Genomic DNA, 22,070 nt, shown 5'->3' with positions numbered 1-22,070 from the left:
TTGGCTGGGAACGGCAAACCGCGGCCACTGGGAGCTGTGGGCGGCCGTGCCTGCAGATGGTCAATGTAAACAAATTGTCTTGCGGCCAACCAGCAGATTACCCGGAAGGGCCACAGGTTGCCCACCACTGCACTAAAGTCAATGAGAGTTTTACTACTGACTTAAATGGGAGCAGAGTTAGGTAAACTCTGCACTTCGGAAAAATCTCATCCTTAATATGCCCAGATGGGCTCTATTCTATGCTGGTTCTTCTATGGCCCTAATAGCTAAGTATCTAAGAACCTTCCAGAAGAGCATTAAGAGAAGTGACTAACATCCATTACAATAACAATTATTTTTTATTTGTATTCAGTAGCACATAGGAGCACTAGTCATTGACTTGGACCCCATTGTATGAACCGTTTTACAACACAGAACAAAAAGACACCTTACATACAGTTTACGTGTTTCTTTCTTTGGGGTGGGCAAGAAAAATGGTGTTGAGGATTTTTTTCGTATTTTTCAAAAATGTAATATATGTACTCTGTGCTATGTCTGTATATTAGCAAAAGCAAGGTTGAAGAAGTGCGCCTTGAATTTGGAGCATAAGGTGGTGAGGTTTGTGATGGTTTTATTTCTGTGGGAATTTGTCCCACAATCTTGGACCAGCCCGAGAGAGCTGTGTCCTATGCAAATGAGTTTTACTGCTGTGAAACTGATGACAACCAAGTGAAACTGACCATAAACAGCTCAGATAATTTTTATTCTATAGTTGGAGGCTAACTCCTGCAAACCCTAACTCACAGGAGTAATTTTTATTCTATTGCAGAGTAAGGACTATTCCCTTGAGAAAGGGTTTGCAGAACTGGTCCGTAACTGACAAAGAAAACGTAAATTAAGGCACTCGATCTAGCAAAGCACTTTAGCATATGCTTATCAAGTACACAAGACGTCTGATTGAGTTAAATGGGACTACTAGTGTGATTAAAATTAAGCATGGGCTTAAGTGCTTTGCTGGATGAAGGCTAAAATGAATTAAAAATTTTATATTTATATTTTGACACTTGAAAGACAAGTGGAGCAACACTGTCATATATTCTTAATTGTAAGTATATTTGTGGGCAATGTAAAAGGTTTTGACTGTAACTTTTGAGGTTCTTATTTCCGAAGTGTTATAATGCTGTAAAGTGCACCCTTTCAATGTTAATTTATTGTTTGTTCGGTCTTTGTATACGTACATTTGGTAACTGAAAGAAATATTTAACAAAGCTATAATTAAAAAAAATTGATTTTTTGACTTTTTGAACCAGAATGGGCTTTTATACAGATCTCTGTCACAATAATCATAATGTAGCAAATGTTAGCGAGTAAGTGTTAGAGAGGAAAGTACAAGTTATGCTCATTAAAAAATGAAGAGTTGTCTATTAAAAGATAACACTTAAATAAGCATTCGAACTAAAAATATATTGGATAAGGCCCAAGACACATTATGATTAGTGATTTTTGTGAATATTTAATATAATTATAACAGTCATGCCAATGTTTCATAAATGGTCAAACAACATGGTGACAAATTTCACGTTCTCTTCTCCCTGTGTCACCCATACAACATGAAGTCTTCAGTGTACTAATTTTACAATTGCCAGAGGATGGAATCACCAGTCCCCTCTAGGATCTGACAGAGAAACACACTTTACATCCATCACACTATTCACCAAGCCCTTTTGAAACTACTTGTTAATGCTCATTCCCCTACTGTCCCCAAGTTCACATTTTAATAGCCGTTTCTTTTGGCCATGACCCATAAAATCATTACATAGACACTTTCATCTACAAAGAGAGGCGAAAAAACTGCTGAACTCAAGAGAAAAATAAAGTAATATTTGGCATGTTACTTAAATGCATTGATTTAGTATAAAAATCTTTCCATTCAATCAGCGTGGATTCATTCAGCTAATGTTTTACTGCACAGACCAACTATTTCCATGGTCTGGAATCTCAACAGTATCAATGTGGCTGGAAGTCATGATGGTACATAATAAATCCACTGGATTTTTACCACTTAAGCTAGCTGCTCGCTGTTCAGATAACAGAAGCACTCCTACAACATCTTACAACTACAAAATGCTTTACAAACAAAAGGAAGGCACCAGTAAATTGGACATAACTAATTAATCTTCACACATCCCTGTGAGGCATTATTATCCCCATTTTACAGTTAAGGAAACTGAAGCAGAGAAATTAATTGACTTGCCCAAGTTGAAAGAGGGAATCAGCAGCAGAGCTAGAATTAGAATTCAGGAGTTCTTGGCTCCTAGTCTTTTGTTCAGAGCACTAGAACAAATGTATCATAGGGATTAATGAGAGGGGATTTTCTGTGGGGTGAGAAAAGCCACCAAAACAAGGAGAGGGCTTAATTCTGATAGAACTCAGAATACTAAAATCATCCTCGTTAGAACTCACTTCCAACAGCATTCTGATGAGCCCTCTACAGAATTTCCTGGATCAAGATACAGACCTTTTTCAATAGAATAGCTATTTTCAGTAAACAAGCAATGGGAAGAACTTGCTGAAACAGACAAGCTTTTTGATCCAATTTGAAAGGAAATACTGTCCCTGTATATTCAATGGTTTCGCTGGAAATTCATTAAATCTCTAAACAGATGCATACTTTAAAGGTTATCCATTAAAGATGAAGCAACAGACTAGTTCAAGGTTGTGTGCATTAAATGTTCAGGGATAGAATTTGTTTCTTCTCTCTTTTTTTTTTTTAAATCCCTCAACAATTCTGTCAAACAAGCAAAATAAAAGGACCTATCTCTCGCTCGCTCTCTCAATTTGAAGGGTTAGTTAAAATTCACAAACCATATACATTAGAGCTCAATATTACATTCCCACAGTAACTACTGTATTATGATACTCATTAATAGACCACAGTTACTACAACATTTCAAACTGGCCTCGGGGCTCCACATATCAAGGGAAGTCCTGTTTTGGGACCAGTTTTGTGATGCTTGTTCCCTGAGTTGGTAGAACTCAAGCACATCCTAGGGATGACAGGCCTGACCTCCAAAAGAATGGGCCAGGCAGCATTACAGATCCAATACTTCATGTGTATTTTATGGTGGCACATTTACAGAGAGACAGTGGTGTTAATCTAGAAGAAGCTACTCCCTTGGCCAGAAAACCAAACCAGTGAAGACAGCAATCTACTTAGACAGAGTAAATTAATAAAATAATAAAGAATAATTAATAACGGCTTCATCAATATACACATTCAGTGCTGAAATGCTGTCATCTCTTGGCTAATGGGGGCTAGCTAAGTGGTGTACAATGAGATACCCAACACTGGCGAGTAGGCAAATTTTGGACAAGGACAAACATTTGGCCAGCTTATGTTCTGACCCAGGACAAACTCTTGCTCTTACAAACATACCATGAAATCTTCAATTTCCATTCAAAGGAGACAGGAAAGTAACAAATCAAAAACAGGAAGAGATATGGACAATTAGGAAGTAATTAAGACCATTATCAATACTATAGCTGATGACAAAAAGCAATTAAGGAAATACTGGAAACCTATACAGATCAGTGGGTCTCGGTGATTTGTATCCTACAGTGGTAAGTGAATCAGCTAACTAAACTTACTAAAACATTGATAACCATTTTTGAAAAATCATGGAGCACCCATGACAGTTTCAGATTAATTTTGTTTGAAATTGTGTGTTCATTCAAACCTGAAACTCCAAACAGAGTTGGAAGGGTGTAAACCACACAGATTTAACCAATTAAAATGTTTCCTCAAGCCAAAGTGAAGTGAAACTCCTAGGTTTTGCACAGATTTAATTAGCAATACTGTCCACTATTAGTCTAAATGGAAAATAAAAATAAATGGCCATTAGTGCTTCTACCTCTCTGGGAAATAAGTGGTAAAGTTTCAACTCAAGCAGACTTAACCCTACTTTAAAATTTATGAGGCGTCTAACATTGTGTCTTGGCCTGTTTTGGATTATTTTATTTTTATATATATGTCCAGTTTTCTCTTCAGTCTCCAAGTCAGATGAGGCAACACTGGAAAACAACTCAATGTATGTCCTCAAATTATCTTTTAATGTCAAATAATCTCTCGCCTCATGTTTAGCCTCAGTATAATAACGCAAAACAAAAAGTTTTAACTCAAGTGCCATAAGCCAGTTAATGTTACTGAGAAATTAAAGAATACAAAGACAGCTAATAACATTTTGAATATGATGTTAGCTAAAGAAGTTTTTGCAATTATTTTAAAACAAAAGCTGTGTCATTGAGTCCTTTTAAAAAAAGGCATTCTTTGAATAACAGTTTTCCACAAAATTATTAGTTTTTTTACCTTACAGTTTAACAGCATGTCTCATGGTTTGTTTGTTATATTACCTTGTGGTCCATACTGGCTCATCTGAGGCCCATAAGTACCACTTGAATTACTCTGCTGGAAACTACCAATCCCAGGATGCATTTGGCCTCCAGGTGAAGGATGTGGTGACATGGAAGGCCCAGTCTGTTGAGGTCCATATTGGGATATTTGTGGGTTCCTTTGTATGCCTGCCATAAAACCTAGAGAGAGATAAATAGCAAAACAAAAATGTAAATACAGAACTTTCACTTTCATATTTCTGAAGACATTTATATTTTCTCTTTAAGGGATCCCTTCCTTAAGAAGAAACTTTTTCAATCATTTTCAAAGTAAAGATTCCCAGACAACAGACAGCTGTAATTGCTCACATCATCAGAAAACAAACAGAACCAGAGACAATGAGTCAAAATCTTTGCTGGCATAACTCCATTGCAGTCAGCAAAGAAGTTGACTCAAATTCCAAAGTCAGGAGATAAGGCTCACAAATTTTTATTTTCCAAAGAAGGGCAGTGGAGTCCTACTTATTTTATTTTAATTAAATTGAAAGACAATTTCAAAAACAAAGTCTCCAGAAATAGAATTAACAGCAATTCTGTTCACTGTAATAAAAATAACTAAATTCACCAGGGGAGGGGAGATGGAGGGATCATTATGTAGGAGGTTAGCGTCTGACTGTTTTCTACCAGAATACAGCGCTTTTTTGTCCAGTAATGCGGCATTTCCATCAATACTTCTATTACCTGTGCCACTTATAAAAGCTCCAAACATCACTGACATGAGGAGCAGGATGTAGCAGTCATAAATAAAGTATGTCTAAAGGTCCTCATTCATTCTCCAGATCCTTATTCCACCAATTTAGAGGCATCTATATTGTCATCAACACGTGAACTGCATACTTTTTAATTTTCCCTCCATAAATGAAAAGTATTAATGATTCATATTTTTGATATATAGTTCAAGTTACAATCAGAGGTCTAGTAAAATTCACTAAAAATCAACAGCCCTATAAAGTCATACTAGTAACCCCACAAAATGGGAGGGAAGAGAGGGGATTCCATGGAACTTTTATTTTTCCAATAATTAAAAAAAGAGAGAAAAATCTTATAAAATGCAGCCCATCAAATGTCTGTACACAGTTACTAGTTTTGCAGGTTTTTTTCTCTGAGAGTCTTCAGTTCTGCTTTTAACTCTGATGATGATGTGCTGAGGAGACAGCAAGTCATTCTCTGTTTTTGTGAGGAAAGGTAATTTCTTACCTGTCCCGTTTGCTTGTTAAGATCTGTCTTTACATTTGCCTGAAAAAAAGTCCTCTCAACTCAACATTATAGAGAAAGTTTTGAGTAACTGAGTTTTTTCACTACTCTTCAAGCACAAATAGAATTACATATAGTGAGGCAAAAGCATATTAGGCCTTGAAGTTGTATTTGAATAAAAGTTACTGTTCAAATACAAATGTTAGGCAGCAAGAATATGAAGATATCCAAATAAAAAACGAAAGATCTTTTGTTATTTTTTCCTCAAGTACTGCAGACACTTTTGAGTCAATACTCCGTGGGAATAGACAGTTTAAACTGGCAATTTTACTGCAGTGGAGAGATAGCATTTTCAGATTCTACAGCACAGTATAAAATGCTAGATCCAGCCTGCTGGATGTGTTGATGCTGCCCACATGCCATATTCAGATTCTGCAGAATGTAAGTGTTCATGAAAAAAAATAAGAGTAAGTTTCTGTCCTTCATGATTGCAAACAAAACCTTCCAAATGCAAACGGAATATAAACTCAAGCAGTGTTGTCTTCTGAGACTGGAGAGATCAGACACAAAAGCTCTGAAAGGTGTCTGTTTCCTCTTCTCTCTATTAATCTAATTGGGCGGAGAGGGTTAACGCTAAAGCCTAATGACACCTTAAATGTCAGATTTAAAGAGATAAGAATATTACGCCATTGCTTGTATTAGTGGTGGAATGGAGAAGGATAAAAATGAAACCCATAGATGAGTATTGGGAAACTGGAAGTTGCTGCAGGGAAGGAAATGCAGAAGAAAGAAAGAAGGAGAGATACAAAGATAAGGAAGTGGGAGAGAAACAGAGAAAGGAATTTGGTGAAAAGAAGAGGCAAAAAAAGGGGCAGTGGCCCTAACTGTAAGCATATTTTCCCCACTGTGAGATACCAAGTGTGTCAAAGTATTGAACATTTAATAAATTATTATTGTAGGGAATTGGATAGTATCCCTTTAAATAGTTTGTGAGCCCTCTAGAGGAAGCAAAACATATACACTGTAGAGTGGCAAGAAAAATCACGGTAGTCAAGGTCAAAAGAGATGCCTTGAAGACAGGGTAATACCGATTGGGAACTTCCGTACTTCCAGACAGGGAAAATTTATGTGAGTTTTGTATTCAGCTCTGTTTTGAGACAGACTCCTACATTGTAAAATAGTTACTTTACTACACACAAAAAACTTATTACAAAAAATCTGTGATCAGAGGACATAACTGTAACTAATTTAAATCCTAACATAATAGTTGGCATGAAATAAATGTTAATATTTCCAACAGACACCACCTGTATCACACTCCTGGGATCCATTTCAATGAAACATTCTGTACTAGCTGCACTATAAGTCTTTTATTATAAAGATAGTAAACCCACTTCTATATACAGTAAGCAAATAAAGTACACAGCCTTCCTATACACAATGGACCTTTTCATCTATATGACATGGTTAACTTTCCAAATGTTGCACTGGCTAAAAAGATTCCTCAGCCAGGCTATTATCACTCCTAATACCTTCTTGATCATCCTGGCTATGGTGGACACACTAAAAGGCTATGATTTGTATTGGTAGTGATGGTTTTCACAGGTGATGTGGAGGAATGATTTGCGACAGGGCCTGATGGGTATGTGCAGATATGTTTCTTCCACATCCACTGACATTGGAAGGTCTCCTGAAGAGACTGCAACAAAAATGGAAGGAAGAAAATGGAAGGTCTCCATCCCAAATGACCTCTTGTTCAGCTTCTAGAGGTTTTGGTTTTGGTTGAACTGGACAGCTACCGAATCTTTGTCTGACCACAAAGCAAAGGGAGTGGAATCCTCATCAGCTTTCGAGCTGAGGGACTGGTTCTATTGCCCCTGGTTTCAGAAGATGTGAGATTTCTCTTGGATGGTTTGGTGTTTCTTGTTATCTTTTGAGATTGGAGAGGGGAGGAAGTTATGATGTGATGGAGCCTGGAGATGCAGAGAGAGCATCTGTGCTACGCCAACTGTCTCAGACGAGTTAGAACCATGCCCTTAGAAGTGGGATATTTCTGGAGAGAAATAGGTTGTGTTGCAGTCCCACTGTTGATGTGGACGGGAAGGATTGGATTGGGTCCTGATCTGGATTGCTCTGAGACATGGCCATGCTCCCATGGCTCCATGGACAAGTCCAAACTTGCTTCCAAATATCTGCAGGAAGCCCAAATATCTTAGAAAGGAAATGGGTTCATGATCAAGAAATTAAAGTTCTCACACCAAAAAGAAAAAAATGCATCAATTTTAGGAATCTTATCAACAGTGACAGGGAACAGCTGGCATACATTCATTTTTCCTTACTTGCACATTTTCCCACAACTGTTCAGCTTCATTTTATAACCAAAACAAAAAAAGAAATACATTTTCTTTCAAACAGTTAGATTTAAGATAAAGGTTTTTTGATTTTTTTTTTTTTTTTAAAGAAGAGCAGTCGGATTACATTACGGTTACATCTGAGTTGGAATGGGGTGGTCAATAACTAGATTGCATCAGATGTGTCAGTTTGTGTGACAAGTTCACTTCTTTTAGGAAACTTCTGTAAAACAACAGCATGCTTAGCCTTAAAAAAATCATCATGGAAATGTGCTCATCAAAAAAAATGTATTTATGGTAATGGTGGAAAAAATTATATTTTACTAACCATCAGAATAAGAAATTACTTGCCACAGGAAAATATGCAAGTGGGATTTGGTAAGGGTGAGCTATTTAAAGAGTAGCTGAATAAAGTGTATGCTGCTGTATTTTTAAGATGTATAGAACTTTTTTATTTACATATTTCTGTTTTAAAAAATAATCTTTTTATTAAGTACACAATCCATAAAGGCTTTAAAGTTGCCTTTGCATTTTGCAGGAAACAAGTGAAATTGTAGCAGATAACCTATTAACAGCTATAAAATTAACTTAAGATAAAATACATTTGTACATTCAAATAAAGCATACATGTGAAGTTTTAAATTGGTACAAATTTAGTAAAATGCAAAAAATAAAACACACAATCTTTGCTATTGACAATGAAAAATTTTCTTTTCCTTCAGAAAGGGCTAGAAAAAGTAAATGGCATTTTTACAGTATCCTACACATCACTGATATTTATTTGTGTCTGAAACATTTATCACAGAGATTTACAATTTTACTTTTTCTCTTCAGACGTATGTACATATGTATATAAACATGCTGCTAGACACTTCATGAACTAATGCACTCAGACTCACTTAGGCCATGTCTAGACTACAGGCATTACAGCAGCACAGTTATGGCACTGTAGTGCCGTAGTGTAGATGCTTCCTACAGTGAGAGAATAGGTTTTTCCTTTGTTGTAATCCATCTCTCTGACATAGCCATTGACATAGTCATGCCTGCACTGGGGATTACATTGGAATATCTATGATGCTCAGGGGTGTGAATTTTTCACTTCCCCTGAAAGCCATAGCTACGCTGACCTAACTTTTAAATGTAGACCAGGCCTAATACATATTTGTACAATGCCAACCATCACTATTTATTTACTAAATATGACTACGTTCCAGGGCTATCTATCAAGCACTAATCAATTTCCAAACTGCAGTCCTAGTATGTACTGGGTTCTCCTTTAAAATCTGAGAGGGATTCTTTCAAAGTTTCATATTTGGTTTGGACTCTGGAGAGCCTCCTTCCAGGACATGACATTCAGGGCATGTCTACTCTACAAATTTAAGTCAACCTAACATAGGTCAGCTTACAGCCACTGCAGCAATTACTGCGGTGGTTCTCTACCCTCCTTCTGCCAGTGGTGCACGTCCGAATGAGGAGCGCTTCCATTGACTTCAGAGGGGCGGTGTGGGGAACTTGAGAGCCTGGGCTCTCAGCTCTGTGTAGCTCCCCGCTGAGAGCCCAGCTGCCCCCGCCCCCCCAGGCTCTCGGCTCCCTGCTCCCCACCAGGAGCACCGCAGCCACCCAATGGAGAGCTCTGTGTGTAGAGCCTGGGCAGCTGTCAGGCTCTGAGCAGGGAGCTGGGAGCCTGGGCGGAAGCCCTGCTCAGAGGGTAGCCGGGAAGCAGCGGGGCTGGAGCTCCCTTCCTGCCCCAGGGTGACAGCCTGAGCCACGTAAAAGACCATAGTTATAATCACATTTTGCACATGATTTTGTTTATTTTTCTTACTTGCCCAGGAACAGAGATTTTTATTAAAAGTTAAAAGTAGGGGCCAGGGCGCATGTTGAATGGGGTTCAAAGGAGCTGCTTTCCTAAGGGAGAGAGGAGGCACAAAACCCTTTTTTGTATTTGATCGAATAAACGATTAATAGAGCACTACAAACAAACATTTGAGAAGTGGTACCCTCCTCTGAACTGAAGGGTAGCAACATTATAAAATCAATTAGAAACAGAATCAAAAGAGCAATGGTGAAGCCAGTGTGCTCAGTTAATGGCCCCTAAAAAGACATCTTCTTCCACTTCATGAACTATCAATTCCTGTATTCTAAAAAATGCTGGAGGATCTCAAAATTCTATGGGGGAAAAAAATACTCAGGGTTGATGTAAGTTCTGACTCATCGTTCATTCTACAATCAATTCTAAAGCTTTTCTGGGGGGAAAAAAGTTTTATTTCTGCCATACCAACTATGCAGAAATCAAATTTCTACATTCAGCTGTTTCATTAGCTAGCATGAACCTCAACTTCTTCTACAAATGCATCAGGATGCCACTAAAAACATTCAAGGTTCTTTGGGCCACAATAACACACAACATGTTTTCTCTTTGGCACCTTGACAATTTATTTTCATCTTGGCATCTGCTATTATTTGCAGACTGATTGCCTTGTTTCTTTGCACCAGTTCAACAAAAGATGTTTCTTTGCATGTGTGAAATAATAGTCACACAACGCACCACCTTAGCAAAATCATCTCCTACTGCAAAAACAGCGAGAGCTATTGCTCCTCTTCACAAAGAGGCCAAGTTTCTATTTGGGGGGAGGTGGGGATATTGGATCTGTTGCATTTATTTAAAAAAATATATTTTCCTATTATGCTTTAATATCTTACAATATCTTCATTGTTTATTTTTCAGCCAGTTTCTCTTGACAATGCCAGTAGCTTTGGGGAAGATGGAAACTAATGACCTAGCTAAGGCTTTAACCCAGACCCCCTAGTGTTCTACCGGCTGTGCTCTTAGGTTAACTGGCTGACTCTCTCTCAGTTCTTTCTCTGATATTATAAAACCCTGTCTAGGTATGGCATGCAATAATATTTAAATTTCTTCACACCCCCAGCCCTGCTCAGCTACTGCCTAGCCTTGAAATTCATATAATCTATCATTGATAAAGTGGAACCAGGGGAAGGGTCAGACAGATTACCCAGATGGTAGCTTGGGAAGAAAAATCCAACCTTTCCTTATGCAACTGTTGCCTAATGCTCTCTGATGTAAAGTTTAAGTGCAGCACTGAGGGCAGAAAAGCAAAAACATTTGTGGAGTCCTCGACACACTGACAGAGGCAAAGACGACTGTTCATGTGCCCCTTAATACACTATTTCACATGCAAACAATGTATTATTGCAGCACACATGGTACATGATGTCTTTTGCCATGGTGCTTTGGAAAGTGGGACAACAGTAAACTGCAGTTAGAAAACAAATCCACAATAATTTCACTTGGTAGCATGGCCTGAAAAAAACGAATCTGAGCATCAATGTGAAAAATTCCAAGGAGTCTGTCTGCTTTATACAACTGACATTTGTCTGTTTTCCCCATAACATGCATACTTATGAAAATAAAAGATGAAAGAGTGGAAGGAAGGGCATTTTTCAGTGTGTTAATCTGTAGGGTTTGCAGGCTTTATGGTTGGAACTTCAGGTCTAAAAAATTTAGTGTTCTGGAGACTCAGGTTCAAATCTCCACTGGATTGCTTAGTGCTTCCTTCTTTGAGGTAAATATACTGAATTCCATGAAGTATGCAGGGTTTTGAGGACAAAACCATAAATATATGTAGTGTGTCCTTTCTGTCTTACATGGACGTAAATGTTATGTGACATTTTTCATAAATGAAAAATTAGCCTCTTCGGCCCCAAAATGTCCCTGTCCTCACACTGTTGTTTCTGGCAGCAGCTCCTCAGTGATAAATGTATATATTGCAGTTTGCAAAGCCATTTGGGATCCTTTAGAATGAAAAGACCTAAATACATATAAGCTATTGTTAAATATATTATTTAGATCTCAGATAACTTATGTATTGACTTAAAAAGAAATAGGGAGCTTAGATTAGCCGTTCATTATTTTTAGGGAGGCCTCGTATAAAGGTTAATTAAGGTAACGTAAATACCAAATCTCTTTGAAATTATAATGCTGCTCAATAGGCAGACCAGAGGCAGCTCAGATGTTACAGGCTATGATAGGAAGCTGTCCCAAGGATAGCGATCAGACTCAGTAACTTTACAGTAAGCCTAGTGACAGGAACGACGACTGTCACTTTGTCAAGTTCTTCATCAATGACTGGTTGTGGCTTATTTCACTCCCAGACCCCAGAGGCAGAGAATTCAGAGGCTGTCTAATGAAGTCAATGGAAACTTTTCTGTAGAGGAGTCTCAGTGTTAGCAACTGTATAAACTCTCTTAGACTAATTCAATTCCCCTCCCCTAACCTCAAAAAAAGAATTCCCAATTTAATTTAAAAGATGAAATAAAGATTCATTCTCAAGTATAACTATATTTAACACCAGCAAGAAAAGAGCAATGACCAGCTGGTAGTGTACAAAATTTATCTGGAGATTTGGATCCAGGTTTTGATTGTACCAGTCTCATTATTTACTCTGAACCCCCACTTCTGTGGTTGTGAAGTTTATGAAAGTGGCTTATTATCTCTCCTAAAACATACTCCAGCCCCTTTCAATTCTTCTTGCAAAAAGACAATACTGCTGTATATTTAGCATCATGCCACAACCGATCAGTTCACTCCATGGCTGAAGCTGGCTGGTAAGGGAAATATGTCTGATATCCAAATCTAATCTGAAGCCCACGCCCATCAATTGCTGAAACTGGCATTTGGATTCTTTAAGAATTAACTTGGTTTGGCATCGTGCATCACTTTAAATATTGTAAAACAAGTAAAGCAACAGTCTCCCTTCAACATTTGCTATGCAACGGGCCAAAGGCCATTCAGACTCTAATGGCCCAAAGCAGAAACTTTGCAACCCAGCTCCTCATATTATTCATATGACTTGCATCTAGGGTGACCAGACAGCAAATGTGAAAAATCGGGACAGGCCTATATAAGAAAAAGACCCCAAAATTGGGACTGTCCCTATAAAATCGGGACATCTGGTCACCCTACTTGCATCATTTCAGAAAAAAATGCAATGGTAAAACAAACAGACATACTGATGACGACCTTTCTCCCCTTAAATGTTGTGTGTGAAACGAGTGCTCACGAATGTGACAGTCCTGTCCAGAGTCATATAGAGAGCCAAATTCTTCCCTAATGCAAGGCGGTAAAACCCATGTTCACTTCAACGGGAGTTACACCTGGGCTGAATTTGGTCCTCAAGGAACCAGATGCAGCACAAGCTTCCCCAACACAATTCTGCCAACAATTTGATCACTTTTATATGTGCTTGTGTCTCCCCTTTGGAAGAAGGGGAAGGAGGAAGACCGCTGAGACTGTTCAGTAATGGCATTCAAGTTGAGAAAACTGTTTTTATGGGGCATCCTTATAACGAATAACTGCTTCTAAAAATCTGTAATGGCTTCAGCTAAAATCTGCTCTGTGTCTTACATGAAACACTTCTCTGGTTGTCCAGACCATAATTCACCTAGTAGCAGGTTGCTGGGCATGAAGATTTTTTCCACGTTGGCATGGTGTTCATGCATGTCAGCCTGAGCTAGCTCTGCTGCACTCACCCACTTGGAGAAAGGGGTGAAAGCAGACGGCACCCAAACATACCTGTGGCTTTGCACTCTGGGGCACACCTTGAGCGCCTTCCCTTTTAAGAGCCTGAAACACTTCAGCCTACATCAAGTAAACTTATTACCAAGTCTGATTTAACCTTAAGTGGTGTCATCGTTAACATGGCAAGCAGAAGAATTTTAATGACAGGAATCATTTCATTCTTTGGCTCCTCTGTGCTCTGAGTAGATCCCAAATCCCCAAATAAGAGCAAAAATGTGAGGAGGAGAGGGCGAGCTTTTTAAGATCTAAAAGCAAACTACCATATCTTTTTTGTTGCAATCAGAGTTCTTTGATCTATTTTTTCTTCTTGTTTCTTTCTTTTCGTTTTTTAAAGATGAGGAATAGATTTCAGGGAAAAGAGTCTCTACCATCAAATGTCAGTATTAAACCATATCAGGATTTGTGGAGGAAATTTAGGGACAAATTCCCAAACTGGAATCTATGCCATCTGAACAAATAAAAATGTTTATTTTTTATTGTAAGAAATTAAATAATGGTGAAGTTTGTGTAGTGACAGTATATATATATGAGGAAAGAAAATAACTTGAAAGAGGATAACAAAAACGTCATGAAATCTAATGAGTAAATTTGCAGTTTATAGTTACAGAAATTCAGTTTGCTGTTTAGTTTTTTGTAGGGAAGCACAAAGAAAACATCAAAATGCCTGCTCACATCCCATCTGTTACTACCTCTTGCTGGATAACATCTCTGCTGCCAAAAAGCCATTTAAATTTACTACATTGCAGCTACTGATAAATATCACTTCTGTGAAGATCTAATACTAAATAAGGACTAGATTTGGAGATAATGCTTACACGCAGCTGTGTCAAACAGATCCAGATTTTGCTCAGCACAACACCTGGATACTATTTGTTACCCATTTTTCTCCTTTGTGATATGATTTAAACAAAATATACTATAGTACCATCCCCCTCCCACGACAGGCTGGAGCAGGTAAACAATGTAAAGAAATAAAGCTAGAAGTGGGAAGGATGACAAGAAAGATATTGGGAGGAGGAGAAGAGAAGAGGATGGTTACTGTTCAACAATTTCAGAAGCTCTCACTCTGGGCATCTTCCATGCAGATCTGACAGGCACAGAATGGTGCCATGAAACTGCCTCCAGCAACGGAATACATTTTCCAGCACATCACAGCAACTGCATTGGCATCAATTCCGCTTGCAATCCATGTCCAAACAGAAAAGTTCTCAGTGGTCCTATTTCAGCATATCTCAAGGACTAATTAAATCCTCATTACGATCTTCTAATTATTCCAGTGCTCTGGGATTTCACTGAGCAAGTCCCTGATGGTGCATTAGATGAAAAGGGTTAAATAACCTGTGTTGATTCTGAGACTCCAGATCTATTTCAAGACCTTTAGCATATCATCAGCATTATCATGAATATTTAACTATACACCGCTGTGAAAATTATAAGGGGAAAACAATTAAAGATTTTTTATAAATTAATTCTGACCCATATTCATTTGCCCTAATAAATAAGGCTTCTTTAAGTATCCCCATTATGACAGCATATGCTACAGTGGGAGTATGTGGTCATTTACGGTTTCCATTACATTCAGTGGTTCTGAGAAGTTCCCAATTTACTATTTTAATATAAATAAGACTGAAACTTGGCATGCAATTTTTGAACCCAGATGAGCATTTTAAAAAATAATGTACTTAAATAGGAGAAGATGAGTTTTGTGGGCTTTTTTAGGATACAGGAAAGAACTTTTCGTTTGTTCTGAGGTAAAAAAAAGTCAAATTTCGACCTTATTGTAAAATATACTTTTGTATTTGTAAAACAAACTAATAAAATGATCAGGCTACTATAATAAGGGAAGGAGTGTAATCTAGTGTTTAGGTCAGGGAATAATTAGGATTTTTAGATTCTATTCCCAGATCTGGCATTAATTCATGTTGTGACCTTGAACAAGTCACCAAGAAACAGATTGTTAAAAGTATTTAGATGCCTAGCTAACTTCCATTGATTTCAAAGGGCATTAGGAGCATAAAGAGCTTTAAAAATCTATCCCTTAGGCCATATTTTCAAAAAAGTGTCTGTTAATTTGGATATGTCAGTTTTTGTATGTCCAATCCGAGACACCTAAGGTGTGATGTTCAGAGGTGCTGCACATCCACAATACCTACTGACTTCTACTGAAATACTGGATGCTCAGCACCTCTCAAACTAAAGCACCTAAAAATTGAGGACCTCAGAATTAGTGAATACTTCTGAAAATTTTGACTATAACCTCCAAGTATCTCAGTTTACCTATCTGTAAAAGCAGGTTCAATATTACTTACTTCACCACCATACGGTGGCATTGTGAGGCTTAAATAATTAATGTTTGTAAAATACTTCGAATTAATTGTATGGAAGAGGAGAAAACGACACCAGTGTACAATCTGGAGTAACTCTACTAAAATCAGTGGTATGACTGAAGACTGAATTTGCCCCATCAAGCTAAAAAAAAATATTATAAACTTTGCATCAAAAAGATATGAAGCAACCACTTTTGTGTAATTTCTTGTGGCACCATTTATATAAAACAACTTATTTTGATAAAATCCTTAGAGGTTCCATTGACTGTGTATCAAATCTAAATAACGGAAGGACCCCAAATATGAATGGAAGTGAGTAGCATGAACCAAATGTTTCCACTGATACTGTACCAGGTCAAAGGAATTATGGACCAGATATGATATGAAAGATTTTCAAAATCATTTGCAAATACAGACAACTTTTTACACTACTGCTAAAAGAAGTAAGAAATAAAAAACATAAAAAGTAATTTGAAGGGCTTGGCAAATCCAAAACCTGTCGAAATTCCTATTACTGTGCACATGAACACAGATTACACACAGACACACATGCAGTACATATAAAAAAAAACCTGGTTCCTTGATACTGCACTTCTACAGTATGGGATGTACAGCCTTAGGCTGGCAAACATAAGCAATCCCAGCTGGGTGCTGAGTAACCATGGAAAGAAGGATAAAATACTATCAAACACTTTCAAAATAAAATAACTAAGTGTAAACATAATGGTTCAGTGTGGAGCTTTAGGATTTAGAAGTGCTGTAGCTCATATCCTACCCTGTCAATCAAGCTGCAGTGTATCTGACTAATAATATTTTTTTCAAGTGTTGAGGGTATAGAATTCCATTCAGTAAGCCATTAGAAGCCCTTTGTTCATTCAGTCATTTATCTAAACAAGGAAAGAAAAGTTAGGTGATGTGCTAGAAGGAACAAAAACACCTTATCCTAAATTGGAGGGTCACTCGTTTTTTTTTTGCTGGAAATCATTCATATCAGTGAGCCAAGTGTTTAAATTACTGTAACAGATGCCTGCGGATCAGGTGTCTTCAGCGGCAACGATTTTCTGCTCAGTTTTTATCAGTAATTGACAAGCACGTTCCCTTTGAGCCCCACCTTTCCCCCTCCTTTCCCTCTCCAAGTCAGTGGAAATCAGTTCAAGCAAGCAAAGGAATCAACTAATGTAACAGCCTTTTTAAAAGGTGAAGTTTTCCATTTCAAAGGAGCCTCTAATCAATGATAGGGCACAAAAGGGAATGTATGCATGTTTATGTGTGTACTGCATTGCCTTTACAGAAGCTTTGGGGATCATGTTCTGCAAAATCAATATAACCTAGCTGGTTACAAATTTCATATCTGCTGCATGAAACAAATGGACATTTTATACAAGTTGGGTCACATGGATTGTGTGTAGCATGCTAGAAGCCTCAATTTATAATCAAACAGAAACAAAGCGTGTTGCACATAACATAATGCAAAAGTTATTAAAATACAAATCCCAAAGTTACAGCTTTAAAATATGTTTTTTAAAAATATACCACGAGGTTCAACTTGCATCTGTGAAGAGCCTTTTGTGTGACAGCAGTGGGAAGAAACCTAGGCCAACTCAACCTTGTTTATACATTCTGGTTTCCCCACTGCTGTTTACCAGTTTGGCTTTTTAGTTTTGGCAGCTGTCTTCTCCCTTGTTTCAATTTTGATCCACCCCACGCCACCTTTCCCCGGCCGGGCACTTCAATCACAGAGTACCACCTAATTCCCCTCTAGAAAGGTGATCAAGAGATTGACCCACACAACAAAGTTAGAGCATCCCACTCATCCTTTGCATCATTAACCCATTCTTTGAAGCCTAATAATATATCATAAGATCAGCCATACTGGGTCAGACCAAAGGTCCGTCTAGCCCAGTGTCCTGTCTTCCGACAGTGGCCACTGCCAGGTGCCCCGGAGGAAATGAACAGAATGGGTAATCACACCCATTCTCAGCTTCTGGCAAACAGAATATATCTACACTGTAAAGATACATTTTGTTGGGCAGTGCCACATGCTATGCTGAGACACAATCAAGAAACGCACATATCTTTTGAGATGCTTGGGCCTCTGAAGCCCCTGCCTGATGCAATCCCACTGTTTTATGATAGTCCATCACATGCAATATACTGCATTAGTACTGGCTAGTGAAACGGTTCTTTCTCCACCATATGGATCACTCTAAACAATTTTTATGGTGGAACTGAGGCCCGGTGCCAGCAATGGATTGTGTTTAAAGGTGACCTGTGAAGTAAACACGACAACTGAGTTAAGCCCAGAATTACATACTAAATGTTCTCTGCTAATCAGCATCCCATGGAGGAGGCACACCTCAATACAGAAACACTTTTCAACGAACCTTTTCCAACCTCTGTCTGAAATCCTCTTAGTACTTCCTGGACGATATCCCAGTGTGACGAACTGGGACTGTTCTTGCTGGGGTGTGTGAATGCTGACAGGGGAGTGTGACTAGGATGGTCTGCATCGGGGGATGGGAGCCGGCCCAAGGGAACATACCTGAGCTTGTAACATGAGAACCCAGGAGGGGGTTGGAGGTCAGATGACTCCGGGGCCCGGGAAACTGAACAAAGGCTGTGGGAGGGGTCGCTGAAGCCAGAGGCTGGAAGGAGGCTGGAGAGTTGGCTGGGAGGGAGAGATGGCTCTGACCCCCCCAAGGGGGGTGGGCTGGCATGCCCTGGGACCCCAAGCTGGACCTAACTGAGGGGGGCCCTGTTGTCTGTGCCTGCAAGACCTGTCTTGGACTGTATTCCTGTCATCCAAATAAACCTTCTGCTTTACTGGCTGGCTGAGAGTCATGGTGAATCGCAGGAAGCCGGGGGTGCAGGGCCCTGAGTCCCCCAATACTCCGTGACAACTGGTGGCAGCGGTGGGATCTACTGCACCCCGTGGACGGCGCTTCCTGCAGTAAGTGACTGGGGAGCAGTAAAACGAAGGGGGATTGACGGGGACCAGGCGTGCTGAAGAGTGAGAGAGAGACGGTTATTACCCCTGGGAGTGTGTGACCAGCGAGAAGGACTTTTGCAGTAACAGGGTCCCCCGGGGGGATCGCAGCGAGTGGTCCCAGGGGCGGAGGAGTCTGCAGCTCGACCCTGGCTGAGAGGCGGTGACCTCGAGAAGGGCTGGCACACTAGGGGGCCCCCTGGGAACTGTGGGGAGCTGTGAGCACACAGGCCGGTGAGTGGCCAGCAGGAAGATGTATGCCAAGCGGCTTAAGAGCGACCTGGTGGAGCTGTGCAAGCAGAGGCGGCTGCGCGTTGGGAGGCTCACCAAAGAACAGCTCATTGCCCAGCTGGAGGCGGAAGATCGCGCGAATGAACTGATCCCTGTGTCTCAGGGAAGCAGCCTGGCAAATGCAGCGCAGGCACCAGTGTCTGTCCCAGCTGGGAGTGGTCAGCCCGCTGCTGAGGGCTTCCCGAGACCCCTCCTTCCTATGCCTAGGGGAAGGGTGGGGAGGAGCCCAGCAAATACCGAAGGCGCTGTGACCCCCCCGGCCAGCAGGGGGTCCCCCCGGCGAAGCTCGCCGGCCAGCAGAGGATCCTCCCGGCGACGTTCGGCATCCGGGGAGCGGAATTGGCTGGAATGGGAGAAAGAGCTAAAACTGAGGGAGCTGGAGGATCGTGAACAACAGAGACAGCATGAAGAGAGACAGCGTCAGCATGAACGGGAGGAGAAAGAGAGACAAAGACAGCATGAAGAGAGACAGAGACAGGAGAATGAGAGACAGCGTCAGCATGAACTGGAACTGGCGAGACTGAGGGGCAGCGAACCCCCGGCTGCGGTGAGTGAGGGGGGACCCAGGACTGCACGGAGCTTTGATAAGTGCATCATGGCCCCATACAAGGAGGGGGAGGACATGGATGACTTCCTGGAGGCCTTTGAGACGGCCTGCGAGCTGCACCGGGTGGACCCCGCGGACAGACTCCGGGTCCTTACCCCCTTACTGGACCCCAAATCCGTGGCATTGTACCGCCAACTGGGAGAGGCAGAGAAAGGGGACTACGAACTATTCAAAAAGGCCCTGCTACGAGAGTTTGGGCTGACTCCTGAGATGTACCGGGAAAGGTTCCGGAGTCAAGATAAAACCCCTGAGATCTCCTATTTGCAACTAGCCGTCCGCATGGAAAGATACGCCAGCAAGTGGGCTGGTGGGGCCCAGACGAAGGAGGACCTGATTAAACTGCTGGTACTGGAGCAACTGTATGGGCGGTGCCCATCCGACCTGAGGCTGTGGTTGGTGGACAGAAAGCCAGAGAACCCGCGACACGCCGGGCAGCTGGCTGATGAGTTTGTAAAGAGCCGGTCAGGGGGTGGCAGGGAGGAGCCCCAAAGGAACAGGCCCGCCGCGATGCAGAGAGAGAGTCACCCTGGGACCTCCCAAAGAGGGAATATGGGGAATCCCCTCCCACGGGGAAGGCCCAGCGTCAGGGACAACCGACCGGCTCGAGGGGACCCACGGGACCTGAGCTGCTATTACTGCGGCCGAAGAGGCCACGTTCGGGCCCAGTGCCCCAAGCTCAAGGACAGACTGAGCAGACCGAACCCGCACCGGGTTAACTTGGTAGAGGCCCAGACGGACGAGGGGCAGGCTTCCCACGCAAGAGGGGCTGGCAGCTTATCAACTGCTCAAGAGAGAGAAGGGCCCCCGGCCAGCTTCTCTGGAGGGCCAGATGCTCCGGATTCAAAGTTCTCCGTTTACAGGGTTGGCGCGGGGCTGTCCCTGCGGAGCGAGTGCCTTGTTCCCCTGGAGGTGGATGGGAAGAAAGTTTATGGTTACTGGGACACGGGCGCAGAGGTGACACTGGCCCGGCCCGAGGTGGTGGCCCCAGATCGGGTGGTGCCCAACACCTTCCTGACCCTGACCGGGGTGGGCGGGACCCCATTCAAGGTTCCCGTAGCGAGGGTACACCTGAAATGGGGGGCCAAGGAGGGCCCCAAGGACGTGGGAGTGCACCACCATTTGCCCACTGAGGTGTTGATGGGGGGGGACCTGGAGAACTGGCCAAGCAACCCCCAAAAGGCACTGGTTGTGACCCGCAGTCAGAGCCGGCGAGGGGCCCTGCGCCCTGGCCTTGGGGGGGGTGCCTTGCCTGAGGCGCAGGACCCTAACCTGGTGGGGAGGGAACGCCCAGGGACGCGGCTCAGGGAGGCTGCAGCTTCGGACCCAGCGGGCGAGAAAGAGCAGGGGGCCATCCCTGTCCCAGCTGCTGAGTTCCAGGCCGAGTTACAGAGAGACCCCTCCTTGCGGAAGATAAGGGACCTGGCCGACCTCAATGCGGTACAGACCATGGAACGAGGTGGCCGGAAAAGGTTCCTGTGGGAGAAGGGGTTCCTGTACCGAGAATGGGCTCCCCCAGGGAAAATGGAGTCAGGGGGGATCAGGAGGCAGCTGGTGGTACCCCAGAAGTATCGCCGCCAGCTGCTGTGCCGGGCCCATGACATTCCCCTCTCAGGGCACCAGGGAACCTGGCGTACCCAGCAGAGGCTGCTACGGAGCTTTTACTGGCCTGGGGTCTTTGTTACTGTCCGACAGTACTGCGGATCCTGTGACCCCTGTCAGAGGGGGAGGAAGGCCTGGGACAAGGGGAAAACAGCTTTAGGACCCTTGCCCAGCATAAAGGATCCTTTCCAGAGGGTGGCCAAGGTTAAACGGGCGGCTCTAAACCAAGAGAGCCCAAAGCACAGACCTCCAGACTGGAGCGCTGGGAGAAGACCACAGCCCAGTTGGAACCCCAGAGGTATGGGGGTGGGAAAAGGGCACAGGCCGCATAAACCTTCCCACATGCGAACTGCGAGTGCCATCAAGCACCCCCGACCTAAGGGGGGGCGTGGAACGGAAGGGGCCTGGTGTAACTCCCACCAAGGAACTGGAGGGATGCTGGGGCATCCATGGGAACGGGGGTAGGTTCGAACTTCCCCAGGTCACTGGCTAAAGTGACCCCGCTCAGTTCGGTCTCGAAGGGGGGAGAGATGTGACGAACTGGGACTGTTCTTGCTGGGGTGTGTGAATGCTGACAGGGGAGTGTGACTAGGATGGTCTGCATCGGGGGATGGGAGCCGGCCCAAGGGAACATACCTGAGCTTGTAACATGAGAACCCAGGAGGGGGTTGGAGGTCAGATGACTCCG

At 42.0% G+C, this 22,070-nt stretch overlaps 1 protein-coding gene across 27 annotated transcripts in view; it reads right to left on the bottom strand.

The window, feature by feature from the left end:
- Positions 1 to 22,070, bottom strand: part of ARID1B (AT-rich interaction domain 1B) — a 399,185-nt gene that overhangs the window by 84,294 nt on the left and 292,821 nt on the right. For all 27 annotated transcript variants that reach the window (XM_065590368.1, XM_065590370.1, XM_065590348.1 and 24 more), the window contains one exon: positions 4,390 to 4,569. In XM_065590368.1, coding sequence (XP_065446440.1) covers positions 4,390 to 4,569 — 180 coding nt within the window. The remainder of the gene's footprint in view (positions 1 to 4,389; positions 4,570 to 22,070) is intronic.

This window comes from Chrysemys picta, chromosome 3 (genome assembly GCF_011386835.1).
Source record: "Chrysemys picta bellii isolate R12L10 chromosome 3, ASM1138683v2, whole genome shotgun sequence".
NCBI lineage: Eukaryota > Metazoa > Chordata > Testudines > Emydidae > Chrysemys > Chrysemys picta.
Note: the sequence above shows the minus strand (reverse complement) of the source record. Positions and strands in the feature narration are given on the sequence as shown.